This window comes from Pectinophora gossypiella, chromosome 18, assembly GCF_024362695.1.
Source record: "Pectinophora gossypiella chromosome 18, ilPecGoss1.1, whole genome shotgun sequence".
NCBI classification, from domain to species: domain Eukaryota; kingdom Metazoa; phylum Arthropoda; class Insecta; order Lepidoptera; family Gelechiidae; genus Pectinophora; species Pectinophora gossypiella.
In genome coordinates, this window is record NC_065421.1 from 653620 (window position 1) to 672882 (window position 19263).

The 19263-nt window shown below is 42.1% G+C and overlaps 2 protein-coding genes across 5 annotated transcripts in view; one reads left to right on the forward strand and one right to left on the reverse strand.

Annotated features, from left to right (window-relative positions):
• The window catches only part of LOC126375344 (ATP synthase-coupling factor 6, mitochondrial), a 153017-nt gene that overhangs the window by 44381 nt on the left and 89373 nt on the right, over window positions 1-19263 (forward strand). The gene's annotated exons all lie outside the window — the stretch shown is intronic.
• The window catches only part of LOC126375263 (atlastin), a 46014-nt gene that overhangs the window by 7043 nt on the left and 19708 nt on the right, over window positions 1-19263 (reverse strand). For all 4 annotated transcript variants that reach the window (XM_050022189.1, XM_050022190.1, XM_050022191.1 and 1 more), the window contains 7 exons: window positions 9490-9719; window positions 8741-8887; window positions 7904-8059; window positions 6632-6781; window positions 4694-4832; window positions 2218-2402; window positions 1355-1576 (listed from right to left, as the gene is read on the reverse strand). In XM_050022189.1, coding sequence (XP_049878146.1) covers window positions 1355-1576; window positions 2218-2402; window positions 4694-4832; window positions 6632-6781; window positions 7904-8059; window positions 8741-8887; window positions 9490-9719 — 1229 coding nt within the window. The remainder of the gene's footprint in view (window positions 1-1354; window positions 1577-2217; window positions 2403-4693; window positions 4833-6631; window positions 6782-7903; window positions 8060-8740; window positions 8888-9489; window positions 9720-19263) is intronic.

Sequence of the window (19263 nt, forward strand, 5' to 3'; positions counted from 1 at the left end):
CTTGTCGGTGGAGTCATCATCATCAGCCCATTAACGTCCCCACTGCTGGGGCACGGGCCTTCCCTATGGATGGGTAGGGAGATCGGGCGTTAAACCATCACGCGGGCCCAGTGCGGATTGATGGTTATTAACGACTGCTAATGCAGCCGGGACCAACGGCTTAACGTGCCTTCCGAAGCACGGAGGAGCTCGAGATGAAAAGTTTTTTTTTTGTGGTCACCCATCCTATGACCGGCCTTTGCGAATGTTGCTTAACTTCAACAATCGCAGACCGAGCGCGTTTACCGCTGCGCTACCGAGCTCCTCGGAGGGGTCGATGGAGTAATCGCCTTCATTACTCCATAGATAGGGCGTGTACAACGGTGTTTACACCAATCGCCTTCCGTTCCGCAGTACACCGACCAATTTCTCAATCGGTGATGTTCTAGAACCCTACCAGAGTCCATTTCCTCGGCCTCCAACCAGTACTGATACTGCAATTCATATAGAAAAGCAATATTGCAATTTGACATTTGTGCATATAAAAGTAAGTTCGCAATGCAAACAAATGTCAAATAGCAATATTCCTTTTTCAGATACAGATACCGGGTTTAGTGGGTTGATTTATATAGATAGTTCTCGTAAAACCTCTAGAAATAAAGAAAGACGAACATTGCTGGCTGATCACCCAATTGCCGGAAAGTAATTTCGATCTCGGGGGTTAAAAAGGCCACATCGAAGTAATTCCACCAACCCGCAGTGGAGCAGCGTGGTGGAGTATGCTCCATACCCCCTCCGGTTGATTGAGGGGAGGCCTGTGCCCAGCAGTGGGACGTATATAGGCAGTTTATGACGAAGTAATTAATCTAACAAAGCAATATTGCAATTTGACATTTGCGCATATACACATATGCGTGTATGTTTATTATTTTTTTAGTTATGTTGGTATCATTATATATTTATTGCACCAGTCCGTGCCCCAATGCATAAATTTCTTTCACCCTAAGGTTGCCTGGCACAAATTGCTATTTAGGAATAAGGCCGCCTATTATATGTTTTTATTCGTATGTTTATAACATAACAAATACTTTATTGCACAAACAGGAAAAAACAAAATACCTTATGTCCTATGTTTATGTCCTTTGTATATGTCGTTGTGCATTAAAGTATTATTGATTGATTCGAATTCGGTAGGTAACATAGTTACACTTTGAATCGTCAATTTTACATAACGAACGTCTCATCCGCCTAAACTACTGCAGCTTCTCACAACCCGTATAGCCGGGGAAAAGAAGCTGCAAGAAAAACCTCGGCACAGGGCCCTAGACGTTTTTTAAAAAAATAAAAAATGTTTTTGATTGAAATGAGGCGTTACCGTAGTGAGTTGTTCACAGTAGGACTGGCTAAATTCATCTCCGCCCATCTTCCGCTTGGCGTGGAAGGCATGCAGCGCCTTGTCCCGCGCCCGGCCGTGCTCCGCCTCCAGCAGCTGCGACTGCAGGTAGGGCTTCGCCCCCCCGCACACCTCCTCCATTAGCAGCGTGTACACTTCCTTAGCTTCCGCTACTGCTGTTAGGTTGTTCGCTTCTGCTGTTGCCTGGAAGAAAATATAAGGGTGAGAATGCGGAAAAATGTGGGAGGTAAGTTTTGTGTATGGATGTCCGAATCCGTCCGGGTTGCACATGTTACAAAACTACTCCATCATCCCTGGTGTCAGGTTTATTACTGAGCCGCAAAGGCCCCTGACATGACTCTTGTAACGACTAAGTACTTACATCAGTAAGTAATAACCGGGACCAACGGCATACCGTGCCTTCCGAAGCACGTATCATCTTACTTTTTGGTCAGTCAGGTGGTCAGCCTAATCAAACTAGGGATCACAAAGTGATTTGTCCCCACCGGGATTCGAACCCGAGACCTCCGGATCGTGAGCACAACGGGAATAAAACAATAAATAGCCTATATACGTCCCACAGCTAAGCACAGGCCTCCCCATAATCAGCCGGAGGGGGTATGAAGCATACTCCATCACGCTGCTCCACTGCGGGTTGGTGTAGCGGGTAACAGCTGGGACCAACGGCTTCACGTGCCTTCCGAAGCACAGATCATCATGCGTGGACGGAGCAATTTTATATGGGACTTTTAGCAGTTTTCAAGGTAACAAGCTAAACTTTGATACATTAGAAAAACGAGCGAAGCCGCGGGCAAAAACTAGTAGTCAAACTAGCAACAACTCACCACAAGCATACTCTTAGGTTCAGGTAATTCATTCCCCTTATAAATGTTCATGTACGACTTGAAGTACTGGACGAGGTCCTTGGCTTTCACGCGCTGCCCGTTGATCAGCTTTGGCACCAGGTTCTGTGGGGACAGCAGCATCGGCACCAGCTGCTGCAGGGACCGCTTGAACTCTGGCTCGATGTCTGCAACGAGAGGGGAATAATTGGGTAGTTCCCTAGGTCAAAGATAAATTATGTAATTCTGATTACTAAATAAAGACAGATCTAAAGGTGTCAAAAAACAGAGGGGAATAATTAGGTAGTTCCCTAGGTCAAAGATAAATTATGAAATTCTAATTACTAAATAAAGACAGATCTAAAGGTGACAAAAAACGTTTTCTTTTTTCCATTCCACTTATTTATAAACACATGAGCCATGTCAGGGGCATTTGGCGGCTCACTAATAATCCTGACGCTAGAAAAAAAATAAAAAATATATATCTCCTTCTCATCGTTTGGGTTGTGAGGTGGAATACCAACCTCATCAACCCACATGACAAGAAGATTTATAAATTTTAAAGAAAGATGTACTCGTAATAATAATGAGTGCGTCATTTGGTCACGTTTTTCTATGACGTCACAGGTTGCTTCATACAAATTTCATGGTAATTCCGTGTTTTGTTTAGTAAAAAGTAACTGATTTGACTGGTTGGAAACTAGCCTTTTATAGTTATCGTAATATTGTACGGTCACGAGCATTACACACACACTCACTACACACACACACACACACACACACAAAACACTTCATGTCACATTAACTTTTTGTCAAATTGAACTGTAAGTCTCACTAAATGTCAAATATGTTAGTGCGACAGAGTCCTAAAGTGGGTACATTATATTGCTCATGACTGTAAATCCAGCGTAGGCAGGCCCCCCACAAGATGGGCCGATAACCTTCTAAAGGTTGTGAGAAAACGCTGGATGCGGGTAGCAGAGGAGTCTTGGGGACAAAGCAACATTACAGCACAATAGGCTACTTGGAAACCCAGTCATATGAGATACTGTTTACGAAGCGTCAAAACGAAAATTTTCTTTGGAGTTTGTATAGAAATACTGTGAGGTCATCAATAAGCGGTCAAACTACGTACCCATTGTTACTTAATTCATAAACAAAATTCGAAAATAAGTCGCAATGACATGTGTTTTTTTGTAACACTTATTTAAATTTACATTAAGATAAGATTCTTCATTTGCCATAAATGGTGTGTGACAGATGTTACAATAAATATAGTTTACCGTGCATTTAAATTACCAAAATTTATAAAATTTAAAATATAAAAGTGTCAATTCATACAAAGGTCCTATTATTAAATTAATTGTTGTACAGATTTAAATAAATGTCATTAAATTAATTCACATAAGTCAAATTCAAATTAATAAAAGTCAATAAAAAATATTTTAATCGAAAAGTAAAGTCAGATTTTTGATCACCTTAGACTGTCTTAGCGTTTTATAATCTTTGACCCAGTCAAATACCCTGTTGGCGACTTTATTCATCTATTACTGCATTATAGCCATAGAATAAAGAATATACGTATAGTACGGTAACTTTCCGCCCCGCACTAGTTTGTATTGGGCGCCGACCTCACCCCCTCTGGGTCTTACTTTATTTATTTATTTATTTAAAAGGTACACACAACAGGTAACAATCATGGCATGCGAAAATAAAAGGTTACAGATGTGGGTAATAACTAGATTGAAACCCAAACGTGTATACACGGCATGGTTAGGAAATTTTGTAACGTGAGGTTAGTTGCAGTTAAATGCTAAAAAGTGGTTAATTACTAAATAACAACAAAATAAAACAAGGAAAAAAAAGTGAAAAGAAACATTCCGTCACGGAGGGCAAGCATGGTTAACTACTTTTGTTAGGCACATGGTATTGCTGGCTGAGGACTTCTAGACAGGTACGTTTGTAGGGTCCGACATATCTGTTGAACACATCCAATTTAGGGTCGAACTTGGACAACTCATTGTAAAGCCGACACATTCGGACAATGGGATTGAAATATGAGGTGTTGTTTTTGTAGACATGGAGTAAAAATGTTTTGGGATGTCTGAGGTTACTTTAATATTAAATGGGCGTAAGCCGCTAAGGACATAGAATAAGGAATAATAGTACGTATAGAACGGCAACTCTCCGCTCCCCACCAGCGTCTGAGCTAGGTTTACCTCACCCCCTCGAACATAGTTTTAGACTTGAATCGTATGGTGTCAGACGTCACACACACAGATGCGCGTGTACTATAATGTCAATGTGTAGTGTCTTTGTAAAACGTGGTTGTTTGTATGAAGTGTCCGGGGTGTGCTAAGAAGTAAGGGGGAGCGCGCGGAGTGGTTGTCTCGCTCGCACTTACGCGTCAGGCGGTACACGGTGAATGAAGTGTCTGGTGTGTGGTATGGCATTTTTAATTTGCTCTATGGTTTCTTACCAGCGAGTCGTCCATCAAATTGCGGGTTGGTGGCGACGCGCAGGCCGGGGTGCGGCATGAGGAAGCACGCGATCTCGGAGAAGCACGACGTGATGTGTTTGCGCAGAGATTGCAGCTCCGGGTGCTGCTTATCTGATACCTGAGGACCACGGAGTTGTTTCCTAATGTTTATAATACAATCGAACAGAGGAAGCCGCGATAGCCCAGTTGGTAGAACGCTTGTCTCTCACTTTGAGGTCGCTGGTTCGAATCCAGCACAGGCCTAAACCAATAATCGCATAATTTGGTTTCAAATTTATGTTTAGATCATAAATCATTACGTGCTCAGCGGTGAAGGAAAACATCCCGAAACCCACATTCCCGAGAAATGCATTTTCGGCGGTATGTGACGTAACCTGTATTGGGCTGGTTTTCTATTCGCGGGTTGAAAGGTCAGACAGGCAGTCGCTTCTGTAAAAAACCGGACCTGTCCAATAGTGTCCGCAGCAAGGTTTTCTCTTAAAATGCATAAATGTTACTGTCATAATTTTAATTATCATAATCCTTTTTGCATAACGTTATTTAGCATAATAGTACTTTACCATAATAATATCTAGGAATACTGGTTTGTTAGGTATAAGTTATTTTTGGACTAATATTTGTTGGTATAAATTTGATTCGCATATAAATAGGTATCCATCATTTTTTTTTAGAATAATAGTGTTTTGTCATAATTTTTACAAGGCATAACAGTAGGTTAGGGTGAGGCGGGGGTGGCCCTTGGGCCACCCCTACGCCGCCAGCATGTTTATCTTACACACGAATAGTATACTGAATGATGACCAACAGCATGAAATAGTGTCAAAAAATATAAAAAGTCACAATCATGAACCAAATGCAGCCAGGGAAAAGTAAGTTTCGAAAATGTTCAAAGTTGTGCCAAAACTTTTCTTATTCCGAGTATAGTTTTTATGCTTATAATAATTATGCTTATATATCATTATTTATTATGCTTATAGTAGTTATGAGTTTCAAAATTATGCTTAAAAAGTTATGACAAATTAATACTATGCGTAACTAATAACAGGACAAGTAACAGTATGCCATTGTAAATTATTACATAAAATTTTATGAATTTTATTTTTTTTTTCCCTTATCACCATAAGGTTCATCATATCCAGCTTAGGACTTCGTATCAACAGTGGCTGCAAGTTGTCTTTGATTACTTGTGGCTCTGCCCACCCCATTAGGGATTACGGGCGTGAGTTTATGTATGTATGTATGTATGTAATTTTATGAATAAAAATAGAGAACCACAATCACAAGCGACAACGGGTAACGACATTGTACAACCGACATTGCACTAACTGGGAACTAACTTATACTGTCTACATAACCACTGTTCGGGGACTGTTTTATAAAAACTCCTGAGCGAATGTGAGTCAATTTGTTTATAGATGTCAGTGGGGGTCTCTTTTCTTCTAATCCTTTTATCCAGTTGGAATGTAGGGCTCGAATAACAGATTTCCACTCCTCGCGATCATGTGCAGTCTCTATACCCCATGACATGCCAAGACAGTATAAAATATTTGAGGTTCGGAATACTAAATATTACGTCCTCCGTGGTCCAGTGGTTGAGCGTTAGGCTCACGATCCGGAGGCCCCGGGTTCGAATCCTGGTGGGGACATATCACAAAAATCACTTTGCGATCCCTAGTTTGGTTAGGACAATACAGGCTGATCACCTGATTGTCCGAAAGTAAGATGATCCGTGCTTCGGAAGGCACGTTAAGTCGGTGGTCCCGGTTACTACTTACTGATTGAGTATGTAGTCGTTACATGAGCCATGTCAGGGGCTTTTGGCGGCTAAGTAATAACCTTGACACCAGGGTTGATGAGGTTGGTATTCCACCTCACAAACCACACGATAAGAAGAATTATAAAATATTTTCAAGACACCTTGAGCCGCCGCTGTAGTATGGTGCGGCCGCCGTCGGCCCCGTAGGGCGCCTCGTAGGGGAAGCTCCAGTCCCGCACCAGGAACTGTAGCCGCTGGAAGGGCGTGCGCCCGCTGTCCTCCAGCGCCAGCCGCCCGTACTCTGTGAACAGCTGACGACAAACACATGTTACCAACATCAGCATAACATAACATAAACAGCCTATATACGTCCCACTGCTGGGCACAGGTCTCCAATCAATCCACCGAAACGGCCTCCGTGGTCCAGTGGTTGAGCGTTGGGCTCACGATCCGGAGGTCCCGGGTTCAACATGGGGACATACCACAAAAAATCACTTTGTGATCCCTAGTTTGGTTAGGACATTACAGGCTGACCACCTGACTATCTAAAAAGTAAGATGATCCATACTTCAGAAGGCACGTTAAGCCGTTGGTCCCGGTTACTACTTACTAATGTAGTAAGTACTCATGCCTAACCTTACTAATGCTCTGGTGGAAAAGGGTTTTGCGAAGCGAGGTCATTCTACATACAAAACAAGCGAGAAATGTGTGCGAAGGATGTGTTGCGAGGAATATGTTGCGAGGTTTGCGACGATTTCACAGCTTCGTAACGCATTCTCGCACCGCACATTTGCGCATTATGACAGCTCCGCTACACTTCATCGTACGAGACATTTACCTCGCACAGCTCTGGTGGAAACCCCTACACATTTCCACAGCACAGCCACACATCCACAAACGACACATTTTACTCGCTCGGGCTTAAAGGAGTCGCCATACTGTGAATGTAGTCACCCGGATCAAACCGTATCTCACATAGTGAACGAGTGCCCTCTACACCGGTTCCCGGTTGGCAAACTTCTTTTGTAAATTTATCAGGTGGCATAGCCGAGCTGCAGTGTGTGACGGATTCGGCAGAGACTTGGTTAGGGGAGCTTCAGCTGGATATATGATCCACGCAGGATATTTTATTTTTGTCTGCCATACGCAATAATAATACTCGCACAGCTCTGGTGGAAAAGCAGCCTAAGAGTTCCGTTTTTTCTTTTGAGGTTGTCAGGATTGGGGTGTAAAATTCCTAATGGCTATGAGGGCTGGTTATCTGAGCCTAAGACTGAGTTGAAAACGTCCAGAGAATTGCAAAACTGTAGTTAAACGGAGAGCAAGAACGGAAGTGAAGAGACAAAATGTTGTCACAGTTATGAAAAAATAAATTTAATGTTGGGGTTGCCAACAGAGGTTCGGAACACTAAAAATGAGAGGTCCAATGGTACCTGTAAGTGCTGCAGATCGTCCTCCTGTATGTTCTGCGAGAGGTTGTATATCTGTACTGAAGACAGCATGGTGGACAGCGCGAACACGGTGGCGCAGTCACGCACCGTGGACTCGCTGTCGAACGCGCCCTGCGTGTCCAGCAGGATTATCGCCACCTGAAACCAAACAAACCCTCAAGTCATCATCATCCCCCTAGCATTATCCCGTTTCTCACAGGATCCGCTTACCTAACCTAAAGATTTCGGTCCGGTTTTTACAGAAGCGATTGCCTGTCTGCCCTTCCAACCCGCGAAGGGAAAACCAGCCCAATACAGGTTAGGTCACATACCTCCGAAAATGCATTTCTCGGGAATGTGGGTTTCCTCACGATGTTTCCTTCACCGCTGAGCACGTGATAATCATTTATGATCCAAACATGAATTCGAAAACAAATTTAGGCCTGTGCTGGATTCGAAACAGCGACCTCAAAGTGAGAAGCAAGCGTTCTGCCAACTGGGCAACCACGGCTTCAAACAATACTTTAAGCTATCAAATCAAATATTCAAATTCAATTAAAAAATATTTTTATTCAGTAGGTAACATAGTTACACTTTGGATCGTCAATGTTCAACACACAAAAACCTCGGCACAGCGCCGTAGACGTTCATTAAAAAAAACATAAAATATTGTTATACAATTCTGTAATTTGGCTGTATAATATCGGTTCCCAGACAGTTATCTTTTTTACATAATATAATTATGTTCTGTTTAATCACTCTGAATGTCAATATAGTGGTGAGGTGGTTTAGTCTATGCTTTAGGGTAGATGTCAGTGGGCCAGTAGACGGTCGCCCTACCTTCTCGCCGGTGTCGAGCGTGGCTTTGAAGACCTCGGACCACATGAGTATGCCGGTGGTATCTCGCTCGGAGCCGCCCCTCCAGCTGAACCCGTGCAGGGGCTCCTCCTCGGCTCCAAGCCAGTCGCCGCCGCCGCCGCACCCATACTGGAAGTAAAGGTCCCATTATTATGGGGTACAGCCTCCGTGGTCTAGTGGCTAGAGCGTTGCCCTCACGGTCTGGAAGTCCAAGTTCTAAAGACAGATCTAAAGGTGACAAACGTTTCCTTTTTTCTATTTAACTTATTTATGAATTTTAATAAAGAAACATGACACATGAGACATTTTGTCACGTTTTTCTATGACGTCACAGTGTGCTTTTTCATACAAATTCCATAGTAATTTCGTGTTTTGATGTTTAATAAAAAATAACTGATTCGACTAGTTGGAAACTACTCTATTTTCAACGATTAAAAATCTGACTGAAAGCGAAGTTCTACAGAAAAAACGTCACCTCTAAACTAGCATTCTTTTTACGGCGATACGGCTCACCTATCACGTTGGTCTAACAGTAAGCTCGGTTTTCTTCTTATTGTGTCGATGGCAAACTAAATAGGCCCAAAACTTGGCAACAAGTATGGCGCTATCTGCAGCGCTCATCAGATCCTCCTGCGTGCAGGTGTTCGGTCACGCCGGTGAGGCGTGGGTACTTTGTGCATCTTGCGATGGATGTTCAGCGGTACGTCGTCGCTAGGTGTATCTTTACCAACCTTGTGATGCATGTACCGCAGGAAGAAGTCCAGCAGGAACGACTTGCCCTTCCTGAAGGCCCCGGCCACCGATATGACGACCACGCTACGGTCCCTGATGTCCTCCTTCAGCAGCAGCTCTGTCAGCGCCTCCTCGTCGAGCGTGAACGTGTGCTCCGGCCCTGTGTTGACAACTTGTACGCCATGGGGTCCTGTGCGCTGCGGCTTCTCTGGGACTGGCTTTTCTGTCACTGTGGATAGACGGTATAGAACGTTCAAACTTTTTAAAGACATTTGACAAACTTCTTTTGTAAATTTATCGAGCTTTGGCAGTTACCTGGAAGAGATTCTTACTTAGCAATAAGGCCCGCTATTGTAACCTGTTTCTATTTTGTTTAATATTTCATGTGAGTGAAATAAAGTAACAGCTTCTGTGGTCGAGTGGGTTCGATTCCCGATGGGGACATGTCGAAATCACTTTGTGAGACTGTTCTTTGTTTGGTAAGGACTTTGCAGGCTTGAATCACCTGATCGTCCGAAAAAGTCAGATGATTCCTTACTTCGGAGGGCACGTTAAGCCGTTGGTCCCGGCTATTAGCAGTAAAAACACCTCCACCAACCCGCAGTGAAGCAGCGAGGTATGCTCCATACCCCTTCGGTTGATTTAGGGGAGGCCTGTGCCCAGCAGTGGGACGTATATAGGCTGTTTATGTATGTATGCAATAAAGTATTTGTTAATAAATCATAACAATGGATGTTTTGAAAACATGATTCTACGCCGGCGTTGAACTATGTACCTTCACACTCAGTTATTACCTTCCAACCATTTACCCTTTGACCTCACACATCGCAAGTCATTATTTACAAGCTATTTATAAGTTAATACGTTTTACTTTTAGTTTTACGGCCTCTGTGGTCCAGTGGTTGAGCCTTGGGCTCACGATCCGGAGGTCCCGGGTGCTAATCCCGGTGAGGACATATCACAAAAATCACTTTGAGATCCCTAGTTTGGTTAGGACATTATTGGCTGATCACCTGATTGTCCGAAAGTAAGGTGGTCCGTGTTTCGGAAGGCACGTTAAGTTGTTGGTCCCGGTTACTACTTACGTAAGTTAGTAGTCGTTACATGAGCAAAGTCAGGGGCCTTTGGCGGCTCAATAGTAACCCTAACATCAGGGTTGATGGGGACTTACTTTCGGACAATCAGGCGATTAGCCTGTAATGTCCTAACCAAACTAGGGATCACAAAACGATTTTTGTGATAAGTCTCCATCGGGATTTGAACGCGGGACTTCCGGATAGTGAGCCCAACGCTCAAACCACTGGACGGAAGCCGTTATAGAAGTAAATAATTTTTCTTACTTTCTTATTTAAGTGTGGACGCAACCTAACGTTGTACTGTAAGTGATATATTTTTATTGGTATGACGCGCGCGTTGCTAATGCCTGCATACAAGCCGCTTAGTGTAACGAGGTTACTGTGTATGGTCACGAGTATTAATATGTATACACTTTGCAACCATGTCACATTAACTTTTTTGACAATTTAAACCGTAATCCTCATTAAATGTCAAATATGATAGTGCGACAGGGTCCTAAAGTGGGTGCATGATATTGCTCATGACTGTACTTCACTCTGTCGGATTTTAAGTCGCATTTCAAAAGACAAATTCAAATTCAAAAATATCTTTATTCAGTAGGTAACATAGTTACACTTTGAATCGTCAATTTTACATAACGAACGTCTCATCCGCCTAAAACTACTGCAGCTTCTCACAACCTGTATAGCCGGGGAAAAGAAGCTGCAAGAAAAACCTCGGCACAAAGACATGAATCTCAATATTCTCAATATAAGAACGTCGATGAGGAAAACCGAACGTTCACCTGGTAATCTGCCTCGACATTACTAGATGCCGGTACTGACAAAAGTTTTGGTATATGCATGGTTTATCAAAACCAGGTATTTTTATTTTATTTTATTCGGAGAGCTTACAGCATTATTTACACAATCAAAACCTTAATAATAAATAAAGGCTAATTACAATCCTATAAACGGGAACGGGACAGTTGCTTTCTTCGTTGAGTAATCTAAATAATTAATACGAAGTGGTGTTTTGTGGTTAATGATCGCATTAAGTTAGTCGGAAGACATTCGCGAGTGTTATTATATTGGAGTATTCAATGAACAAAGTGTATCTGCCTATTTTCGCTTCGTGCCGGGAAGCCGCTTCATAACTCAAAAGTTTATGCGGACTTTTGAGTTAATTCGTTTGGGGTTCGGAGTAGGAGTCTACTCCGAGGGTGGGGGCTTAGGTTTCATCATCATCACCTTTCATTATTTCATTAATCATCAAGAAAAAAAATACGTCAGACATGGCTGTATGGGCATAGTTCCCTTTGCCTTACCCTTCGGGGAAAACAAAAAAAAAACTATAACATGCCGCCATTGCTAGCCCTTTGATGACGTACGTGTTACCACTGTGTTACCATTAAATTGGTATCTCCAACATTCCAAGGACGTAAATTTTATTATTGCATTAATTACTATTACTTGTTAATACATAAAAATCATTAAAACTGTAAGTAACTCTTTTACTAAAAGTTCGAAAATTCCTTGCAAAGTAAATATGAAAACATAGGTCGTGGGTAATTTATTTTTTACGAAATGGCAACGCAAGGGTCGGATGACGTCAGCTGGGCTAACCTTGAAATGTTAGCTGTCAGTTTTGAGCATACCTGGTTTTCTTATACTATGGGTTTATGTACATTTTATTCATTCAAGGTTCGTAATTCATTGAGGAGCTCGGTGGCGCAGTGGTTAACGCGCTCGGTTTGCGATTGTTGAAGTTAAGCAACTTTCGCAAAGGCCGGTCATAGGATGGGTGACCACAAAAAAAAAGTTTTCATCTCGAGCTCCTCCGTGCTTCGGAAGGTACGTTAAGCCGTTGGTCCTGGCTGCAGTAGCAGTCGTTAATAACCACCAATCCGCACTGGGCCCGCGTGGTGGTTTAAGGCCCGATCTCCCTATCCATCCATAGGGAAGGCCCGTGCCCCAGCAGTGGGGGCGTTTTTGATGATGAATTCATCATCAGAAATGACTACAAGTTGTCTTTTCATTGTTTACAGCTCACCCTGATAGGATTATGAGCGTGACGTATGTTTTGCCCTACAATATTACTTTCGCATGTCCCATACAACATACTTACTTAACACAATACGGTTAACAAAATTAGCGGCGTTCGACCGCGAGAGAGTGAAAGTTGACGGTTAAATATTTTCACTTAAACAAACCGGTGAGAACGAGTTTGCGAGAATCTTGTCGCATTATTAAAAAAAAGAAAGAAAAAATATTCATAACTAGCTTTGCGCCCGCGACTTTACCCGCGTTCGGTTGTCGCGCGGTTTCAAACGGTCAGCTTACCTAACGTGAAGATTTGACCGGTTTTTTACAGAAGCGACTGCCTGTCTGACCTTCCAACCCGCGAAGGGAAAACCAGCCCAATACAGGTTAGGTCACATACCTCCGAAAATGCATTTCCTCACAATGTTTTATTTCACCGCTGAGCACGTGATAATCATTTATGATACAAACATGCATTCGAAAACAATTTCGACTATCATTGTTTTAAGTTTACGCGGTTATTATCATAATTAAAACACATAGTAACGGGTTCTTACCGCGTTTAAAGTAGGAATTTGAGACTCCCGGTATTACTTACTCCACTCCTTGACTTACTTTAAACGCGGCAAGAACCCTTTATTATGTGTTTATATCGACTATCATTGGTTTCGAACCTGCGACTTCAAAGTAAGAGGCAACCGTTCTACTAACTGGGCTACCGCGGCTCCACTCTGGACGCCCACAGCCTCCGTGGTCTGGTTAGAGCGTTAGGCTCACAATCTGGAGGTCCGGGTTCGATTCCCGACGGGGACATTGTCGAAATCACTTTATGAGACTGTCCTTTGTTTGGTAAGGACTTTTCAGGCTTGAATCACCTGATTGTCCGAAAAAGTAAGATGATTCCGTGCTTCGGAGGGCACTTTAAGCCGTTGGTCCCGGCTATTAGCCGTAAAAACACCTCCACCAACCCGCAGTGGAGCAGCGTGGTGGAGTATGCTCCATACCCCCTCCGGTTGATTGAGGGGAGGCCTGTGCCCAGCAGTGGGACGTATATAGGCAGTTTATGTTTATGTTATGATACCTAGTAATGTCTTTATTTATCAATTGATTATGTATAGAATTAGAAATGAACAAAATGAACAATAAAATATACTTATAAACAATTTGCACAATAAATTAACACTGTGCTATTTACTGCACTCAGCAGATACCATTTCAATACCTAAAATGTTATCTCTATAGATATAGGTAGGTACTTTAGAAGACCGACCGATAATATTAGTCATAAAATCATCAAAACAAAAACTAAATTTTCCACGTGCATATACATTATTATGTTAATTAAATTAAAAATGGCTGATAATAAGTTATCAGGGCAATGAAAACGAATCGTGTCAAAATACGCCGAATCAATTATAGTTCCGTCTGCACTGGGCAGACTCAAAAGATAAAAGTTGTTTTTTTTATACAGGGTGTAAGTGACATCGTAACGAAATCTTTGAGGGATAATTCTGACCATACATACATAAACAGCCTATATACGTCCCACTGCTGGGGACAGGCCTCCCCTGAAACCACCATAAAATAAATAAATAGGTAATGACTTTGAGTTGCTATCTAGCGAATATAATGTCACAAAAGCATGGAACTGAAAATTATTAAAAAAGACACTAAAATCATGAACTTTTCGACCGGAAATTCCACATAAAATTAAACTCAGAATCATGGTTAAAAATTTTGAATCATCCACCTCAGTATTTGTAATTAAAGAACGAACACTAATTTAAGAGCCACGCTCTTGTCGGTGTAGCATTGTTGCTACTTTTTAGGGAATAATAGGGCGGTGGTTTCCCTCTTGCCTTCCGCCCCGCAGTACTCTGTCTGATGCAAGTGGGATGGCGCCCAGAGTAGTCTATTACAAAGCCGTACTAGGACTCCTGTCCTCCGCCTCTGAATAGTACTGACAGTTACTGCTGCCCTCTGTCAAGTACAGTACTTGTACAGGGTGTAAGTCTTCAGCTTGCCGCGAAGATGTTATACTACAGAAGCTATGTGGATTGCTACATACGTAACATGGATGTGGTAGCCCACGCACCGCCCGAGACCAATGATTATCGAAATTGTTTTCGAATAATTCATATTTAGATCATAAACCACCCCCCACCCTGAGCGGTGGGTACGGATCGTCACGCATTGGGTGCCTCATGAGGGTACATGCGTCGTGGCAGACCTCGAAAGAGATGGCCTGACGACTTGGACGCTTGCCGGAGGGACTGGCCGGAGTACGCACAGGACCGCGAAAAATGGAAAGAGGAAGGGGAGGTCTTTGCCCAGCAGTGGGATCTTGTAGGCTAGATTAGATTAGATCATAAAGTGATTATCACGTGCTCAGCGGTGAAGGAAAACCACATTCCCAAGAAATGCGTTTCGGAGGTAGGCGAGACAGGCAGGCGCTTCTGTTAAAAACCGGACCTGTCAAATCTTCAGGTTAGGTAACCGGACCCTGTGAGAAACGGTATATGGTAGGGAGATGATGATGGTGTCCAGAGCGGAGTAACTAATATACTTTAAGCGATAAGGCCGCCATTTGCCATGTACTTAGTTAAGAGACTTTTTGTACTTATTTATTTTTATTTTGGTGCAATAAAGTGTATTTGTATTGTATACTTTGTAAAATAGATGGTGCCTCGCCGTAATTACAAACCCTGGTAGGTATTTGCCGAACTAGCACCATCATCACCAGCCCATTAACGTCCCCACTGCTGGGGCACGGGCCTTCCCTATGGATGGATAGGGAGATCGGGCCTTAAACCACCACGCGGGCCCAATGCGGATTGGTGGTAATTAACGACTGCTAATGCAGCCGGGACCAACGGCTTAACGTGCCTTCCGAAGCACGGAGGAGCTCGAGATGAAAACTTTTTTTTGTGGTCACCCATCCTATGACCGGCCTTTGCGAAAGTTGCTTAACTTCAACAATCGCAGACCGAGCGCGTTTACCGCTGCGCCACCGAGCTCCTCGCTACTCGAACCAGCACCAATGAGTTAGTAATTTACAAGGAAAGTGCTTGGAAGGACCAAGTGATCGCGAAACACGCGCCATAAAAGTATAAGTAAATAGTTCATACTTCAACTTTGCACTCCACTCGTCCGCAATCTTTATGACGCACGTATATTTTAAAAGGTCGTCCTGTGTATTATAACCTGCAGGGCAGTAATTCAAATATCGAATATCGTGTACAGATCCGATCGGCGTGGGTTGAAAATCAGTGTTGCCCTCTGGGTAAATTTTTACTGAACCCTGGCCTTTTTTGGTGAACTGCGGCACCCATATAGGTACCTTTATGTTTTCCCACTAAATATTAATGTTATGTGTGTATATTTTAATGTTGTAAATGTATATGTGTGTCGTACATTTTACCTAAATAAACTTTTTTTTTAAAGAGATCCCTCCTTATCACAGGAAACCTAAAAATCTTAGTACAATCGGCAAACAAAAAAAAAACAAAAAAAAAAACAAAACAAAAAAAAAAAACTTTTGTATGCAATATCTTACAATGTAAAATAATATCAAATAAGTAGTATTAAACAGAACGACCAGGTAAAATGCCACATCGAAACAATTTAATCTAAAAAAGCAACATTGCAATGTTACATTTGCGCATATAAAAGTAAGTGCGCAATACAAACAAATGTTTAATGAATGTAGAAGTTAAGCAACTTTCGCAAAGGCCGGTCGTAGGATGGGTGACCACAAAAAAAAAGTTTTCATCTCGAGCTCCTCCGTGCTTCGGAAGGCACGTTAAGCCGTTGGTCCCGGCTGCATTAGCAGTAGTTAATAACCATCAATCCGCACTGGGCCCGCGTGATGGTTTAAGGCCCGTTCTCCCTATCAATCCATAGGGAAGGCCCGTGCCCCAGCAGTGGGGACGTTGATGGGCTGATGATGATGATTGCTTTGATGTGGTCTTTTTAACCGCCCTGTTCCGAGAACGTGTGAGTTACATCTTAGTGTCACCGGTTCGAATCCCGGCTCGGGTATTAAACCACTGAATTTGACTTTAACAGTGTTACTACAAAACACGTCGATTACATAAGATAACTAAATCTTTTAAGGGGCAATGTATACGTTTTTACAATAAGATTCCCATTGACATTCAGAATTTGCCTTTCAACTGTTTTAAGACAGTAGTTAAACAAAAACTTTACAAAAAAGGTTATTATAAAGTTAGTGATTATTTAGAAGATATGAATGCATGGGATTAACTGTCTGAGAACTGATATTAGGCAGCTAAATTACTCAATTGTATACCAATATTTTATGTTTATTTTTATTTTTTTAAAGAACGTCTAGGGCCCTGTGACGAGGTTTTTCTTGCAGCTTCTTTTCCCCGGCTATACAGGTTGTGAGAAGCTGCAGTAGTTTTAGGCGGATGAGACGTTCGTTATGTAAAATTGACGATTCAAAGTGTAACTATGTTACCCATTGAATAAAGATATTTTTGAATTTTGAATTTGAATTTTTGACACAAACTAAAAATAAACTGTATGTACTGTATGTTGTTTTGTATAAAATAAAATTAAATTTCATTTCTTAAAATAAACTAGGTTTGAAATAGTATTTCGCGCCACGAAAGAAGTCGGCGGATTTTAATGAAACTAACTTGACAAGTCATAATAATACTATGCAGAATCTGCGACAGTAGCGCCGCGGCCTTCGTATTATCATCATTGGCCTTATACGTCTGTTTCAGACGATTTATGACGTCATTGCCTCGAAGAAATGCACTTTCTTTCATGGCTGTGCAAGCCAATCCTAGAGCGGCAAACTCTACCGCACACTCTGCAGGAGAAGTCTCCAACTGGTGGATCTTTCGTATACGGATTATATTTTAAACATAGTTTATCTTTTAGGCTTTGTTTTGTAGTAACACTGTATGAGTTTGAATTCAAGTTGGGATCATAGATGATTAATATCACGTGGTTTCCAGGATTAGTGCCTGGTTAGTGGCAATAGGTTGGCCCCCTATTACATGGAGCTTACCATGACTGGTGAGGAGAGGCCCGGTCCCTGTATACTATACACCTCTGCCTACCCCTTCAGGGATACAGGCATGACGCTATGTTCTAGACCAGAAATGGTACCGATAGCGTGACTGGAAACGGAAATACGAATCAAGGTGGAGGCTACTATGCTGTTATTATATTATTTACTGCGATACATCTGAGCAAAAACTTAGATTGGGGACTTGTAGCCTGTGTGAAGGTCACCTTTGTTTTTTGAGGTATCAGTAAGTCGCAGTATTATTGGCGCTGTCCGCTACTACCCCACTACTACTACTATCTATTCTAAAAAGAAGAAAGAAACATTTTTTTTTATTGACTACTACCGCCTTAGAAGTTTTTTTAAAGAACGTCTAGGGCCCTGTGCCGAGGCTTTTCCTGCAGCTTCTTTTCCCCGGCTATACAGGTTGTGAGAAGCTGCAGTAGTTTTGGCGGATGAGACGTTCGTTATGTAAAAATTGACCTACCCACCCGAGAGAAGAAGAAGAAGCCTTATGTCTTAACTAAACTAGTGTTCTCATACATACATAAACAGCCTATATACGTCCCACTGCTGGGCACAGGCTTCCCCTCAATCAACCGGGGGGGGTATGGAACATACTCCACCACGCTGCTCCAATGCGGGTTAGTAGAGGTGTTTTTACGGTTAATAGCCGGGACCAACGGCTTAACGTGCCGTCCGAAGCACGGAAACATCTTACTTTTTCGGACAATCAGGTGATTCAAGCCTGAAAAAGGACAGTCTCACAAAGAGATTTCGACAATGTTCCCATCGGGAATCGAACTCGGACCTCCAGATCGTGAGCCTAACGCTTTAACCACTAGACCACGGAGGCTGTTAATCTAGGGTTCACAAAGTGATAATTGTATTATGACCCTACCGGGACCCAGACTGCAGAGGCTGTTAAATAATTATAAAAGATATTAAAAAAAAACATTAACCTGACTTGTATTGGATTGGGTTTCCGTTCTAAGGTCAAATCCGCATTCATTTCTGATTTAGTCGTTACATGAGCCATGACGAGCCTTTGGCGGCTCAATAGTAACGCTGACATCAATGTTGATGAAATCGGTCATTGACCTTACAATACACGCGAAAGAGAAGAAGAATTAGGTAGTATCCTAGGTCAAAGATAAATTATCAAATTCTGATTACTAAATAGAGACAGATCTAAAGGTGACAAAAAACGTTTTCTTTTTTCTATTTAACTTATTTATGAATTTTAATAAATAAAAATGTAATAATAAGTACGACATTTTGTCACGTTTTTCTATGACGTCACAGTGTGCTTTTTCACACAAATTCCATAGTAATTTCGTCTTTTGACGTTTAGTAAAAAGTAACTGATTTGACTAGTTGGAAACTAGCCTATTATTTGAGATAGTTTTGCGTTTAGTCGTAGCATCCACCATCACGATAACCCGCCAGTTCGTGTTATGAAAGGCGATGCGAATGGTTCCGTGTGAACACGTCTCTATGAATAATGTATGGGAATGCCGTGATAGGTGTACCATATTAAGTGATTGTTTTCGAAATCCATCATGCTGTTTGGAGAGATTTAGTTTAATATGTATAATTCATAATCATTTATTTAGGATTTATTGAGGAGC